This window comes from Ambystoma mexicanum, chromosome 9 (genome assembly GCF_040938575.1).
Source record: "Ambystoma mexicanum isolate Mex_15411 chromosome 9, UKY_AmexF1_1, whole genome shotgun sequence".
NCBI classification, from domain to species: Eukaryota; Metazoa; Chordata; class Amphibia; order Caudata; family Ambystomatidae; genus Ambystoma; species Ambystoma mexicanum.
This window is the reverse complement of record NC_090931.1, coordinates 432,532,094-432,549,524: the sequence shown is the minus strand read 5'-3', so window position 1 is coordinate 432,549,524 and position 17,431 is coordinate 432,532,094. Positions and strand designations below refer to the sequence as shown.

The window sequence follows — 17,431 nt, the reverse complement described above, 5'->3', positions numbered from 1 at the left end:
TGATGTGACAGAAGCCCGTGCTCTGCCAATTTTTAAATTCAAGTGGCAGAATGCAGTGGGCATTATCACAAATAGAATGTTTTAAAACCCATTGCGGGAAAGACTTTGCTTATGTTTGAATTACAACATGGATGCACATGTCATTCTATGTAACTTGCATATTTCTAACTTCTGATAAAGAATAACAATTAGAAAAAGGTGAATTAGCCTCAGTGTACTACTTCTGTGCTCAGCTTTATTGAGTTGGCATACAGATAGATGTAGAACATGTGATAAAGTATAAACGCAAAGTTAGTAATTGTAAATTGTGTTACTCTGAGAGGCTCTGAATGAATGTTCCGGTTTCATTTACATGGTAAATGTATTCTGAGATGCAAGCGAAAAGGGCATAATGTGGTATTGTAGATAATATACCACAGAAGGGGATGAGTTAATTGTTTAGAGTGTACTCAGTCCAATATTTGATTACTGTTAGTGATTCCGGTAAAAGGACAATTATCAGGCGGTACTCTGAAGTTAGGCTCACCACTATACCACGAAGTACCAAAAATAACACCATGCCACAAAAATACCATGGAATATCAAAAATACAGGCAAAAAGATCTCTAACAGTGTCCCTCCACATGTTTTGGACTTTAACTCCCATCAGCAAAAAGCCAATATAGTGGTGATGAATCACTGGAATTGTTGTCCAGGAAATCTGGATCTGGCCACATTATGAGCAACCATGTGCTAGAGATTGATGAGATTACAGTGGCTATTCATGTGTTGGCCTTTTGGGTCCTGATCATGACTCTATAAACATGTTTCTATCACTGTTTAGGGCTCCCTTTTTCTCCCCACCTCTTAGACTTATAGACACAGAGTTTACCAACAGGTAATGATTATGTATTTAACTCAGAAGTGAGAAGGTCCACCTTTGGCCCTTTACTGTATTTATACGTGCACTGTGTCGAACTATTTGGTATGTAAAACCCAACATACTTATTTTAGCGTATGTGTGATTTTACCAGTCTGACGTATTCTATAGGGTAACTATTGGGAATAACTACACTTTGCAAAGAGTCTTCCTCTTCCCCTGAATGAAGACTTGCTGCTCTGCCATAGATACCAATATAGTTTGGTCTCTCTCCTGTGTGGAAATCATTTCTTGCCTTTAGTGTCAATGGTTTTACATCCCTCACCAGAGGGCTGTGCAAAAAATATCCCGAATAGCCAAGCTTAAAGGAATCCTCTCAATGATCTAATTCAAATACAAAATGGCCTTAGTGGTCCCAGTGAACACTTCTGATGTGGACTATTGTGACAGTACCTTTACTGGACACCCGGAAACGTATTTACATAAACCTGCAACCCCCCATTTTTACTAAACACTGCAGAGAACCTATTACTGCTAAATACAAAAGATTTGACAAAAAACTGCATGTCCAGATCTCCACACTCTTGTCACTTGAATGATCCAAATATCACTTTCTGCTTTGGAGAGCGTTGTAAAAACAGTTCTCTTCCTGAATTCCTATGCATTTGTCATCAACAACCTTGCTTTCATCTCACGGGTTGGTTCCCCTTGCCCAGACAGATGGTTCTAAGCAGCTCCTCCTCACTCCACGAGTGCCTGCAAATGTAGGGACTGGTGCAAAGAAGCCCCTCAACACTCACACCAGAAAAAATACAACCCACTAGAGAAAAAGGCCTGGCACACAAGGTTTATTCTCTTAAAGAACAAGTACACAATAGCAAAGAACTCTGCTGCCACAGAGTGCTCTGACAAAATCAGCATGAGCAATAGTAAGAAATTATGTGCTGGGTGTAGGTGCTGAAATAAGGGGGTGAGTGACATTTTATGCGTGGCTCGTAGCTTGCAAATTTAAATTTGTACCCCTAACCTAGAAAGCTCTTCCATCTGCTCTGATGTTCTGGTATGGAGGTATTCCAACTGATCTGGTACTCCACAATCAAAGGATTAAACTTGGACATCAAATAGAAGGAACACCCGAAAGAGCTTTATGAACCAGACTAGAATTCAACCCTCTTATTCAAGAGCCAATGTTGCCCATAGAAGATTGTGGCCATGTGTAATCTTAAATGTTCTCCTACTGTCAGGCCGCCGGCAGCGTTATGAACATGCTGTTACAGTCTCTTAATGAGATGTATTGCTGTAGAAGTTGTTGCCGTGATTCACTCTGGTAGCAATAATGTGTAATGCCATAGTGATTCCAGTGGAGGCAAACAGGAAAAGTGGTACTTTGCATATGACTTTTAAATGAAAATGTAATGCAAACATCTGCGTTTTGACAGCATCTTGCTACAAACAGATTGGTGCAGTAGAACAGCTAATGGGGGAGCCAAAAAGTTATTCATCTGTGAGAAGACCTATTTCTTCATGATTGTTTATATCTGTACACTTAACACCTTTACCAATACATCAGTAATGCATTAAAATATGTTTTCTCACCAGATATTCCGAGTTTGACTGAACATTTCAACACAGCACTGAGTATTTCTGATGCCCCTCCATCTGTCCTACCTGTGTATATAAAAAAAGGGTTGGAAGGCCTGGATGAACTTAGAGTGCACCTCTGCGGGGGTAAGTTAATCTTATCAGTTGAGAATTTGATAAAACTCTTTTTTTTATTGAAAACATGTGTATGTTGTGTATGTTGTGTATGTTGTTTCCAAAACAGCAGGAGATAAAACAGTATAATTAACCAAAGATGTATGCTATGGTGGTCATGTGTGTGCTATATATTATATATAATATATATATTTCTGAGGCTTGTGGATCTGCTTAGATCAGATGCTATGCATAGGCCGACCTTCAGTGATAGTCACGGATTATAACATGATTTGTTTTTGAAACTCAAAAAGGGACATTGATTGGGCGTGTCAGTAATACTATCCCTAGTGTGACGTCCATTGCACCCATGGTCCTTCATGCGTAGAGGTCCCTCAGATTGTTTTTTCCTGCCATCGTAGTCAGACGCTAGTTTGCAGAGTTGCTCAGGCTGATGCCTTTCTTACTATTCTTTCGCTAACCGCCCATCGCCCTCCACAAGATCTTCCGCAGAGGAGTTAGATGGATGGAGCTATCGTCAACGACGACCGGACAATAGCCTTGACGGACACTGACCGTGGGCTACACGGCCTCACAGGGCCTTAGCCCATCACATTAGGGAGAGTGGGGGGAGGCCATCATTTCTTCTCCTTTTAGAGAATGCCTAATCTCTTCTCCTCATGTCCTTCTCTTCGCAATGCTGCCCTTTTTACTAATCATGAAATATACACCTTTTAAGTTTAGCCCATCCTGCAATAGGTAGTACCCCTGGGCAGACTCACACGGGGTGTGTAACCACTGTCTCCCACGGCATCACCCCGAAAAGAACTGCAAATCTCGCAAGCTCTTTCAACCTAAAACATTAAAGGACCTCAGAACAAAACATTGGGCTGCCCACGCCATGCAGGCCGAGGCCTCTGATGACGTGGCGGGACCTGCCAGTGATGGCAGAGTCAGTGTCCTAAGTGATGCCAAGGTCGAACGGATTCGACAGACTCCCACGTGCGAGCCCTTGACTCCATTAATCAGGTTGACGGTCCTGTTACAGAGACTCCACCCAGTGACTCAAGCACGCACACTTCACGCCACACCAAGCACACATCCCACGGCCGACTGCTCTATCGACTGTTGAAAGCCACGCAGTATCAAAGGAAAGGTCCTCGAAAACATCCCGGTCCTCTGGACGATCATACTCGCGTACACCGCATGTCAGGCTTCCGAAACAGACCCACAAGTCTGTTTTTGACACTGCGCATAAAACAGATAGACTATCGCGCGACGAAAGGCATGCATTGAAAGGTGCTACGACGGCCCCTTCCACTACCTTTAAAATCCAAGACGTCGAAATCCACAAATAATTTGATGCCTCTACCGTCTAAGCCCTGTACTTACCAATATAGTGGCCCCTCTAAATCTAAGGACACCTCTACACCCTCAGACACATTTTCAGGGACCACGCACCACAAGGAGCCTACTCCCTTACAGGACACTCCTTCAGTATTTCCAAGGTCATCTGAGTGGACCACAGAGAGTTTCGATAGGGTCCACTTTTGTAGACTTTATGGACCACCACCATGCAGAGCTGTTTAACCTTCAGGGCCCATCTCACACAGTGGTAGCTAGAGATGAACCAGCAGCCAAGAAGGCATACCTGAACACTTTTCAACCCAGCACCTCCAACTACCCCTTGGTCTCCCCCTCCTATGACTTATATTTTGTAGACACCTCCGGTTCACTTGAACCTGGCTCTCAAGGAGATCAAGGAGGCCAGTATGATCAGGTCCAGGGTGACCAAGACCAATTGTATGACGATGATGACAACGTCTACATCATCCAGTCACCAGACCATCAAGATCAACCAGTGGCTGAATCGCCAGTCGACAACCAGCTCAAATACAATGAGCTGCTCTTAAAGGCCGCAGAACATTTCTACATAGACACCCAGGAAGCCCAAGTTGATAAGGACTTTGTGGAGGACATTCTTGGAGACAAGAAGTCCGCAACACAATTCATTCCTCACTTGCAATCTATTCAGAGATGCATTTAACCCTGTCTCCTAACTGCAAACCTTACTAAAGCAGTCAATCCCCGCATTGAGAAGGTGTTCAGACAGGCCCGTATCGACCCTCTATACATCAGGGGTCCACTGAAAACCGACTCCCTGGTGGTTACCACAACTAGAAAAAGAGCATTGTGAGAATCCAGAAGGTATCTCCCCCACTAGTCCCGGTGATCTGTCATCCAGATGGCCAGGAAACGGCTATCGCTTTTGGATCCAGTTCCTGGGGGTGGACCAGCGCAGGAGGAGCGCCTGCATGAGGAGTCTTTGGGGAGTGGGACACCGGATGGTAAGAACTGGTATCCCCTTCCCTGTAACACCTTTTACCCCATCCTACCACATAGGATACTTAGGAACTCAACCCCACCTCCCTCCTTTCACAACACAAACACTTTCTGACAGATAGTCTGCTATGAGAGAAAACAGACTAACATTCGAGACGTATACTTGACGTGTCCCAATACAATGGTCAGGCAGGGTCAGGCAATTACTGGCCACCTCGCACACCTGACTTCCATTACACTTCCCCACACGGATAAAAGACGAAGCACGAGAGCACACGAGGAAACAGCAGTACACACCTTCACTCAGCACTACTGCATTGACACACACTCTAAAGCAGATGCTCCGGTGGGACAAGCGGTTCTAAAACATCTATTTGCTGCTGGACCTTCTCAGCACCCAGCACCTTCTCCTAACACTGCTTGCTAATCTATGCATAGCATGTGTTCTAAGCAGATTCAACAAGCTTCAGAAGCGATACATTGCTCACCGTAATTGTATTTCTGATGCTTGTATCTGCTTAGATTCACATGCGCCCACCCTTCCTCACCCCCGAAAGAGTAGAAGGTCCATTGATGTTTATATGGGCTTTATCTGATACATATCTGCTTGAATACACCTGTACTCGCGCTACACTTCATGCAACCTCATGTCAGAAGCAAAATAATCTGAGGGACCTCAACGCGTGGAGGACCATGGGTACAGTGGACGTCACACTAGGGATATATGATTACTGGCACACCCTGTCGACGTCACTTTTCGAGTTTCAAAAACAACAACTGTAATACTCCATAGCTTCCACTAGATGTCGGCCTATGCATTGCATGTGAATCTAATCAGATACAAGCATCAGAAATCCGATTACGGTGAGTAATGTATCCGGCACATTTCATACAAAAATGGATTACCATATATAGCGTTAATATGTGTATAAGCCCATATTTCCAAATTATTGTGAATGTAAGCATTTGCACTTACTTTGGTTTTCCTGCAGTTACGGTCCTCTCGAGGTTCCTGACAAGGCAATACATGCTGCTTCTGCTTGGTGTTGGTGTGCTCATGCCGTCCTGCACCTAGTGCTGTGTCACAGGATGCAGAAACCTGGCAAATAAGAAAATGGCAACGCATGGCCAGGGTGCACAATTACACTTAAACGAATGCAGACAATATTAGGGTCAAGTTTGTAGAGGCAATATAATCAAATTTTAAAACAAAAGTTCATACACAAACTGAAAGGGAATACATACATGGTTCATCATCAGGCAGACCAAGAGGCTGACACCAAGACATTGTACTCCTATACGCTGCTGATCTTTTATGTTTTTTAGCATACATGTCTGAGCTATATGGTCAGTGGCATATATGGTTGAGTAGACCTTGCTAGGATTCAAACATTTAATGGACAGAACACATATAGACCCCAACAGTGAGCACTTAACCCACTGAGCTATCTTACCAGCTATCTATCCTTAAATGTGCATACAACAGCATTTGGTAATGTATTGGCTATGGGGTTTACATTTCTTATTAACATAACACTTATTATTACAGTACTTAGAAGCAACAGGGATATGTCATGGCACACTAGAAAAACCTGGTCATTGTAGTGCTATATTTATTTTACAAAGGATTCGTGAGGTTGGTGGGTAGATATCCTCATAAATGTTTATTTTTTACTGCCCAATTAATTCTACGGCATATTGTGTCTCAGTTGGATAGCTCAGAGAGTTTAAATCGTATGGAATGTTTCTATTCCTGCTGCAAAATGTGCTGTAAAACGTTTTGTTTCGACCTGGGGATGGGTACAGCTCCCTTCTCTGCCCCTGTAGTAAAATTTAAAAAACTGCCACTCATTAATATATGCACAGTAAGTGAACATATCTTAAAGTTAAATATACAAAGTTAGTTCAATAGACGTTTCCCTTTAGAAGAAAGCGCCAAGACAAACCGTGTGCAGATGCAGTTGCCGAGGAGAGATTCTGTAATGGGGAGACTAGGAGAACTATTTTGAAGTACACGTGAAGAACAAGGCTCAGTTTGGTAAGGCCCCTCTGAGCGGGCAAAGATTGGGCGTACACCCAGCTCTGAAGTGCCTGGCACCCCAGAGGGCAAATCTGCTATCCGTTTCAGATAACAGCTTTCGTAGCACCCTCAGGGGGGCAGGGATAAGTCACAATGAGGGGGTCTGGCGCAGCAGACACTCACTCCAGTTCTTACCATGCCACATTAGCACCAGCGGTGAGATGTTGGAATCAGTCTGGAGGGGGCTCACCATAGGGTCCGGAATCATTTTATTATTCATTGACATACCATTCACGTCAATAGCAATGTTATCTAAATTGTGCACTTGAAACCATTTTATAAATATATTGGCTCATGAAATGATGCAATTCTTATGTTGTGCCCTAGTCAACAAGAGCATTATTCTGCACAAAAAGAAAGCAGAAGTATGCTGTGCTCGGGACAAACCAGGTTTGTTCAGGCTATTCATTTGTAGAAGTAAACGTATCTCCATAGCGTACAGTTGAATATTTTTATACTTATATATCCCCGCTTACTTGGTGCTTGGTTCCCTGCTGCTGGAGGCTGCCGGAGACGGTTCCGTGTGGGCGTCTGCTGGCCGGTCTAGTCGGGCTACGGCTGCGTTCTTCAGCAGGGGGCCGCAGTGACCCGGTGCAGGCTGTAAGGTGTTGGGAGGCTACGGCCTGCCCAGGGGCCCTGATGGAAGCGGTCCGGGTGTGCCTCTAGGTGCAAAGTCGCTGGGTCCGCTATGTCAGCTGCCCGCTGGGCGAAATGCCCCACGTGCCACCGTTCTACCCGGCAGGGGGTTTTCCTCTTGTTTGGGTGGCGAGCTTCACATGGGGTGAGCCACGGTGGCAGGTGTGCTCAGACTTGCTTGGGAGGTGAGGCGGGCATCCTGTTCTACCCTTTCAGGGGTACAGCCTGTGTGAGCACCGTGCAGGCAATCCGTTGCTTGTCACCCCAGAGAGCGGTGGGTTTGGCGGGCTTCAGGCCGTGCTACAAGCTGGAGATGCTTTGGTTAGGGACTTATGAACGCTTATACCGAGAGTGGTGTCAATGTTTTACACTATCATTCCCTCTAAATGACCAGTTAAGTGCCTATAGCATGAATGAAAATCTATGTAAAACTGACCTTTGTGTGGGGGTGAAGAGGCAGCCCTTCAGAGGGTGGGTGCCTGTGACATGGTGATTGTAGGGGCCTCCTATGGCGAACCCCATTCAGTCCAATAGGCTTCATAGAGTTACATACTCATTTTAGACAAACCCAGTTTGATGCAGGAGCAAATCGGTTTTTACTTTGTTTCCTCTGAAGAAACCGGCAAAGAAAATAATTAGAACGTTTTATGTGACTTATAAAGTATCCATTTGCTTGTCAAGCAAAGAAAAAGTAACAATCGTTCACCTCCCGAGCAGAGCGAGAAAAGGTATCAGGCTTTGTTCTCCTGCTCCAGCATAGGTTGCAGAACAAAATAAATTACAGTGTCTTGGCCACAAATACCTGTAAAAGTATCAATTTCTTTTCTCAGTTTACCAGAGGGTTTCTGCAGAGTAAATACACACACTGTATCAGCAAAGGCTCATAGAGGAAAGTAGACACCCTCTGGAGAGATCCCTGGGGTGGTATATTGCTCATCTTAAAAAATGACACCATTGCAGAAACGATGGTCATATTTATAACCAATTTTCCTGGATAAACAACATGAGTCTTGTGACATTAAAAGTTACAGTACCAGAGAAAATGTGAACCAGCATCCAAGCGCCAGGAGAATATGTCCACCAGTATTCAATTGACAAAGAAACACTTAGTATTAAATTCATGTACCCCTGGATCGGACAAAGCATATTCAATTTATACTCAAATCAAAGTTCTGTACCTCAATTGCTTCTAGTCTCATGTGAGAAACTATATTGTGCAAATGAATATCCGCAACATTAATCTGCACATAGGTTACTGTGCTGCAGAATGCCCATCAACTAAGTACTGTAAAACATAACTGTACATCTATTCAGGTGCATATTTCCCATCAGTTGCTTTAAAACAGAAGTTGTGCATATAACAACAGTTACTGTGCATTGTTCTCATATTACTGTGCATAGAATGCCTTCTCACCAGTCTCTTTGCCCCACATTCTCCTTTCTCCATCCCAGTTGCCTTCTCCTATTTATTTGTTGGATATTTGTAAGGTGCCTATACAACAAATGGTGTTTCAAGGTGCCACAAGACAAAAAGAGGTATGGGGTGGGGGGGGTCAAGGGAGAAAGATGAGAATAACTGTCCTACTAGGCCTTGTGACATTCTGATTGTCCAGTGCAGTAACTAGAAGTGTGAGGGGTGGGGGGTGCAATTTGTGCGAAATGTGAAGTGCTAGGATAGGAAGGGGAGTGCAGGGCAAGAGAAGAGAGTGCTAGTGAAAGGGGAGTAAAGGAGGGGGGAGGGCCTCAGGGCTAGGCGTGTATGAAGGAGAGGCCAGCTGGGCAAATGGCAGGGATTGTATATGGTGCAGGGGATGAGGGTCCACATGCGAAGTGGGAGAACTGGGCGGGGGTGGGGTAGGGGGTCTGGCGTCCTCTAGAACTCGGAAGGAGACCAGGCAGCCAGTCACTGTGACAGACCGGGGCGTTAGCAGGGGAGGGACAGAGGGAAGGAAGAAGAGAAAAAGGAGGATCTTGAGGAGCTTTAGAAATTTAGGGCAATTCCCTGCTTCTCTCCATCCTGCCGTATGCCTTTCTTTCTTCCTTTCGGTCTGATCTGGTCATCTTTTTCCTGCAGTCACCCAGCTTTCTCTGGCTGGAATTACGAAACCACAAAATCCATGCCTCATATATCATGTTCAAAAAGACTTCCAATTAATATGCCTCAAAAATAAAAGAAAAAGTATTCCTAACCTTATTGTACAACCCCCTTGAACCTCTGTCTCAGTCCACATATACCCTGATCACCACGTTAAACTAGGCCCTACATGTTTCGATCCCATTGGAACACTTTTAAGCACCTTCTTCAGGGGATCGATGGGATTTCTTATTGCCTTCATGTTGACCACACATCGCATGCAAAAACGTTGTATACAACTATTAACCAAAAGCACTATAATTTGTCACTTTTGCCATTAATATTCATGAAAACATCTTAATTTCATAAACACTAATTATTTGGGGTATTTTATATGGTTTTGTCATTTGATCTTGAAATATCTGATAGCTGTGGGGTCTACACTTTTATAACGTATCCTCCTTTGTCTTTATCTGGCTGGTCGTAGTATTTGTGAGGTACCGCAATAAACCTGCGAAAAGAAAGAAAAGGAACCTGTTATGGATCCCTCCCGTCCCGTGCACACTATCTAGGGGCCACCAGAAAGGTGGTAAAGACTTGTAATTAGATAATTATAAGAAGTTCGAAGAAGTTTAAACAACCCTGTTTTTCAATTGCTATTGAAAATATTACTTATGCACAAGATTTGTAAAAATGCACAGTTAGATTTTAATTGTGTATAACATTCAATGTCGAGATGAACAAAACACACATTTGTTATGAACAATGTTGACAGCTTTACGCGTTTTTAGGAGAAACCCTCTTCATCAGAAGCCTGAGGCGAATATTCTCGCTGTTGAAAGTCATTACAGACAGAGTTGAAACAAAGAGAAAAAAGCAAAAAGAAAAAAGAAAGAAACACATTTTCATTAGACAACCAGTCATAATGTTTGTGAACAATCAAAATATTTTAAGCAATACATGTTATCACTTGGGTGTTTGTATTCAAGAAAAATAGGGATCCTAATGTGGTTGTTTACTCAAATGCAGAGTTGATAGCCCGTCAATGCAAATTCGAACATGTCTTTATGCAAATGGCAACTCTATATGTATCTATATAGCTGTAATAGCCGCCCAGGTCCCGGGACATGGTACTAAAAGGCTGACCCAAATCGTGGACACACACTCACCCCTGTGTTCCTGTGAAATGTGCGTAGCTATCGGGGAAGACCCAGTAAAAGATGCCGGTATTCCAAGGAGGGACTAAAGAGTCCAAAGCTTCATGTGGTATCAGGACCTGCATTATACACAAATGATATAAGATGAACAAGCTATTATTGGAAGGGACCATTCATTCAGGGGTCTCGAGGCATACATAGAAAATTACAATTTGTGATGATACACACCCTACATGTGATGTATGAACCACATGGTGAGCCTTCTAATGCCCCGTATATGCTGTAAACTGAATCCGGGATATGAACAGCAGTACCCGTGTTCTTAATCGTTTGAGGCACCTAATTAAAAAATACACATATATGGTATTCAGGGTAAGCTATATAAATATTGGGGAACAACAAACCAATAAAATGTGAGAACAAGTTGCTGGCCATCATACCTTGCGTTCTTTCATGTAGGGCCACACTGCGGGGGAAAGGACAAGTAGCAGGAGCTCTCTCAACTGCGGGGCTCTTGCGGAAAAATGCTCTGTTGCCAGGGACGCGCTGTACTGCAAGCTGAGCAGTCGGCGCATGGCGGTGAACCCATGCGCTGCGTGATAAGTCAACCTAAAAGCGAACATATGCAAATGTTCAAGGCTCACTGTTTGAAAATGTATGCCCAAAGTGAGCGACCACAGGTCGACCACAGGTCTAGACAGAATAACTCCAATTGCCATACCTCATAGAAGCGGTCCAGACTCCGAGGCAAGACAAGGAGGGAGCAGCTCAAGCGTCCGTGGCCACAGTAACCATGGAAGCTGTTCGGCCGCATCCATCTTACTGTGTGGATGTGGACGTGCCAACATCAACAATGGACTGAACAGAAACAGTCGCAAGATGGCGACTGACATCTTGAAAGTATTTAGTGTATAGAGTTTCGTATTATGGAAATTGATTTATATTGTACAAATATCGTAGGGAATGCCTAAACCCCCTATAGGAGAGCCTGGGAAAGGAAATCCAAATAATGGGTGAAACGTATGCAAACCCCCTATTGTGTGCCATCTGCATATAAATGCGAACATTTTTATAGGATACGTATTTTCCGAATTTCAGTTTCAGTTTCAACTCTGCTTGTAATGACTTTCAACAACCAGCAAATTCACCTCAGGTTTCTGATGAATAGGGTTTCTCCTCGAAATGCGTAAAGCCGCCAACATTGTTCATAACAAATGTGTGTTTTGTTCATCTCGACATTGAATGTTATACACAATTAAAATCTAACTGTGCATTTTTACAAATCTTGTGCATAAGTAATATTTTCAATAGCAATTGAAAAACTGGATTGTTTAAACTGCTTCGAACTTCTAATAATTATCTAATTACAAGTCTTTACCACCTTTCTGGTGGCCCCTAGATAGTGTGCACGGGACGGGATGGATCCATAACAGGTTCCTTTTCTTTCTTTTCGCAGGTTTATTAAGGTACCTCACAAATACTACGACCAGCCAGATAAAGACAAAGGAGGATACATTATAAAAGTGTAGACCCCACAGTTATCAGATATTTCAAGATCAAATGACAAAACCATATAAAATACCCCAAATAATTAGTGTTTATAACATTAAGATGTTTTCATGAATGCATATTAATGGCAAAAGTGACAAATTATGAAATTGTGCTTAGTGCTCTTTGTTAATAGTAGTATACAACCTTTTTGCATGCGATGTGTGGTCAACATGAAGGCAATAAGCAATCCCATCGATCCCCTGAAGAAGGTGCTTAAAAGTGTTCCAACGGGATCGAACCATGTAGGGCCTAGTTTAACGTGGTGATCAGGGTATATGTGGATTGAGACAGAGGTTGAAGGGGGTTGTAGAATAAGGTAAGGAATCATTTTTCTTTTCTTTTTGAGGCATATTAATTGGAAGTCTTTTTTAACATGATATATGAGGCATGGATTTTGTGGTTTCGCAATTCCACCCAGAGAAAGCTGGGTGACTGCAGGAAAAAGATGACCAGATCACACCGAAAGGAAGAAAGAAAGGCAGACGGCAGGATGGAGAGTAGCAAGGAATTGCCTTAAGTTTCTAAAGCTCCTCAAGATCCTCCTTTTTCTCTTCTTCCTTCCCTCTGTCCCTCCCCTGCTAACACCCCGGTCTGTCACAGTGACTGGCTGCCTGGTCTCCTTCCGAGTTCTAGAGGACACCAGCCCCTCTACCCCACCCCCGCCCAGTCCACCCCCTTCTCCCACTTAGCATGTGGACCCTCATCCCCTGCACCATATACAATCCCTGCCATTTGCCCATCTGGCCTCTCCTTCACACATGCCTAGCCTGAGGCCCTCTCCCCTCCTTTACTCCCCTTTCACTAGCACTCTCTTCTCTTGCCCTGCACTCCCCTTCCTATCCTAGCACTTTGCATTTCGCACAAATTGCACCCCTCGCACTTCTAGTTACTGCACTGGACAATCAGAATGTCACAAGGCCTAGTATGACAGTTATTCTCATCTTTCTCCCTTGACCCCCCCCCCCACCCCATACCTCTTTTTGTCTTGTGGCACCTTGAAACACCATTTGTTGTATAGGCACCTTACGAATATCCAACAAATAAATATGAGAAGGCAACTGGGATGGAGAAAGGAGAATGTGGGGCAAAGAGACTAGTGAGAAGGCATTCTATGCACAGTAATATGAGAACAATGCACAGTAACTGTTGTTATATGCACAACTTCTGTTTTAAAGCAACTGATGGGAAATATGCACCTGAATAGATGTACAGTTATGTTTTACAGTACTTAGTTGATGGGCATTCTGCAGCACAGTAACCTATGTGCAGATTAATGTGCGGATATTCATTTGCACAATATAGTTTCTCACATGAGACTAGACGCAATTGAGATACAGAACTTTGATTTGAGTATAAATTGAATATGCTTTGTCCGATCCAGGGGTACATGAATTTAATACTAAGTGTTTCTTTGTCAATTGAATACTGGTGGACATATTCTCCTGGCGCGTGGCTGCTGGTTCGCATTTTCTCTGGTACTGTAACTTTTAATGTCACAAGACTCATGCTGTTTATCCAGGAAAATTGGTTATAAATATGACAATCGTTCTGCAATGGTGTCATTTTTTTTAGATGAGCAACTATCCCATTAGTATAAAAATATTCAACTATTTGCTAGGGAGATATGTTTACTTCTACAAATGAATATCCTGAACAAACCTGGTTTGTCCCGAGCAGAACACGCTTCTGCTTTTTTTTTGTGCAGAATAATGCTTGTGTTGGCTACTGCACAAGAATTGCATCATTTCATGAGCCAATATATTTAAAAAATGGTTTCAAGTGTACATTTTAGATAACATTGCTATTGACGTGAATGGTATGTCAATGAATAATAAAATGATTCCGGACCATATGGTGAGCCCCCTCCAGACTGATTCCAACATCTCATCGCTGGTGCTAATGTGGCATGGTAAGAACTGGAGTGAGTGTCTGCTGCGCCAGACCCCCTCATTGTGACTTACCCCTGCCCCCCTGAGGGTGCTACGAAAGCTGTTATCTGAAACGGATAGCAGATTTGCCCTCTGGGGTGCCAGGCACTTCAGAGCTGGGTGTACGCCCAATCTTTGCCCGCTCAGAGGGGCCTTGCCAAACTGAGCCATGTTCTTCACGTGTGCTTCCAAATAGTTCTCCTAGTCTCCCCATTACAGAATCTCTCCTCGGCAACTGCATCTGCACACAGTTTGTATTTGCACTTTCTTCCAAAGGGAAACGTCTGTTTAACTAACTTTGTATATTTAACTTTAAGATATGTTCACTTACTGTGCATATATTAATGAGTGGCAGTTTTTTAATTTTACTACAGGGGCAGAGAAGGGAGCTGTACCCATCCCCAGGTCGAAACAAAACGTTTTACAGCACATTTTGCAGCAGGAATAGAAACATTCCATACGATTTAAACACTCTGAGCTATCCAACTGAGACACAATATGCTGTAGAATTAATTGGGCAGTAAAAAATAAACATTTGTGAGGATATCTACCCACCAACCTCACGAGTCCTTTGTAAAATAAATATAGCACTACAATGAACAGGTTTTTCTAGTGTGCCATAACATATCCCTGTTGCTTCTAAGTACTAGTAATAAGTGTTATGTTAATAAGAAATGTAAACCCCATAGCCAATACATTAACACATGCTGTGGTATGCACATTTAAGGATAGATAGCTGGTAAGATAGCTCAGTGGGTTAAGTGCTCACTGCTGGGGGTCTATATGTGTTCTGTCCATTAAATGTTTGAATCCTAGCAAGGTCTACTCAACCATATATGCCACTAACCATATATGCCACTGACCATATAGCTCAGACATGTAGGGTTAAGAACATATAAGATCAGTAGTGTATAGGAGTACAATGTCTGGTGTCAGCCTCTTGGTCTGCCTGATGATGAACCATGTATGTATTCCCTTTCAGTTTGTGTATGAACTTTTGTTTTAAAATGTGATTATATTGCCTCTACAAACTTGACCTTAATATTGTCTGCATTCGTTTAAGTGTAATTGTGCACCCTGGCCATGCGTTGCCATTTTCTTATTTACCAGGTTTCTGCATCCTGTGACACAGCACTGGGTGTAGGATGGCATGAGCACACCAACACCAAGCTGAAGCAGCATGTATCGCCTTGTCAGGAACCTCGAGAGGACCGTAACTGCAGGCAAGCCAAAGTAAGTGCAAATGCTTACATTCACAATAATTTGGAAATATGGGTTTATACACATATTAACGCTATATATATATGGTAATCCATTTTTGTATGAAATGTACAGGATACATTACTCACCGTAATTGTATTTCTGATGCTTGTATCTGATTAGATTCACATGCAATGCATAGGCCGACATCTAGTGAAAGCTATGGAGTATTACAGTTGTTGTTTTTGAAACTCGAAAAGTGACGTCGACAGGGCGTGCCAGTAATCGTATATCCCTAGTGTGACGTCCACTGTACCCATGGTCCTTCACGCGTTGAGGTCCCCCAGATTATTTTGCTTCTGACATGAGGTTGCATGAAGTGTAGCGTGAGTACAGGTGTATTAAAGCAGATATGTATCAGATAAAGCCCATATAAACATCAATGGACCTTCTACTCTTTTGGGGCGAGGAAGGGTGGGCGCATGTGAATCTAAGCAGATACAAGCATCAGAAATACAATTACGGTGAGCAATGTATCCCTTCTGAAGCTTGTGGAATCTGCTTAGAACACATGCTATGCATAGATTAGCAAGCAGTGTTAGGAGAAGGTGGTGGGTGCTGAGAAGGTCCAGCAGCAAATACATGTTTTAGAACCGCTTGTCCCACTGGAGTATCTGCTTTAGAGTGTGTGTCAATGCAGTAGTGCTGAGTGAAAGTGTGTACTGCTGTTTCCTCGTGTGCTCTCGTGCTTCGCCTTTTATCCATGTGGGGAAGTGAAATGGAAGTCAGGTGTGCGTGGTGGCCAGTAATTCCATGACCCTGCCTTACCATTGTATTGGGACACGCCAGGTATACGTCTCGAGTGTTAGTCAATTTTCTCTCATAGCAGGCTGTCCGTCAGAAAGTGTTTGTGTTGTGAAAGGAGGGGAGGGTTGAGTTCCTAAGTATCCTACTTGGTAGGATGGGGTACAGGTGATACAGGGAAGGGGATACCAGTTCTCACCATCCGGTGTCCCACTCCCCGAAGACTCCTCATGCAGGCGCTCCTCCTGCACTGGTCCACCCCCAGGAACTGGATCCAAAAGCGATAGCCGTGTCCTGGCCACCTGGATGACAGATCACCGGGACTAGTGGGTGAGATACCTTCTGGATTCTCACAATGCCCTTTTCATAGTTGTGGTAACCACCAGGCAGTCGGGTTTCAGCGGACCCCTGATGTATAGAGGGTCGATACGGGCCGGTCTGAACACCTTCTCGATGCGGGGATTGACTGCTCAAGTAAGGTTTGCAGTAAGGAGACAGGGTTAAATGCATCTCTGAATAGATTGCAAGTTCGGAATGAATTGTGTTGCGGACTTCTTGTCTCCAAGAATGTCCCCCACAAAGTCCTTATCGACTTGGGCCTCCTGGGTGTCTATGTAGAAATGTTCTGCGGCCTTTAAGAGCAGCTCATTGTATTTGAGCTGGTTGTCGACTGGGGATTCAGCCACTTGATGGTCTGGTGACTGGATGATGTAGACGTCGTCATCATCGTCATAATATTGGTCTTGGTCACCCTGAACCTGATCATAATGGCCTCCTTGATCTCCTGGAGAGCCAGGGTCAAGTGAACCGGAGGTGTCTACAAAATATAAGTCCTAGGAGGGGGAGACCAAGGGGTAGTTGGCTCTGGGTGGAGGTGCTGGGTTGAAAAGTGTCCAGGCATGCCTTCTTGGCTGCTGGTTCATCTCTAGCTACCACCTTGTGAGATCGTCCCTGAAGGTTAAACAGCTCTGCAGGGTGGCGGTCCATAAAGTCTACAAAAGAGGACCCTATCGAAACTCTCTGTGGTCCACTCAGATGACCTTAGAAATACTGAAGGAGTGTCCTGTAAGGGAGTAGGCTCCTTGTGGTGTGTGGTCCCTGAAA

At 43.7% G+C, this 17,431-nt stretch overlaps 1 protein-coding gene across 1 annotated transcript in view; it reads left to right on the top strand.

Annotated features, from left to right (window-relative positions):
- Window positions 1-17,431, top strand: part of LOC138488135 (schlafen family member 13-like) — a 434,878-nt gene that overhangs the window by 236,421 nt on the left and 181,026 nt on the right. Inside the window, exon 3 of the mRNA XM_069614898.1 lies at window positions 2,459-2,587. Within this exon, the coding sequence (XP_069470999.1) occupies window positions 2,459-2,587 (129 nt within the window). The remainder of the gene's footprint in view (window positions 1-2,458; window positions 2,588-17,431) is intronic.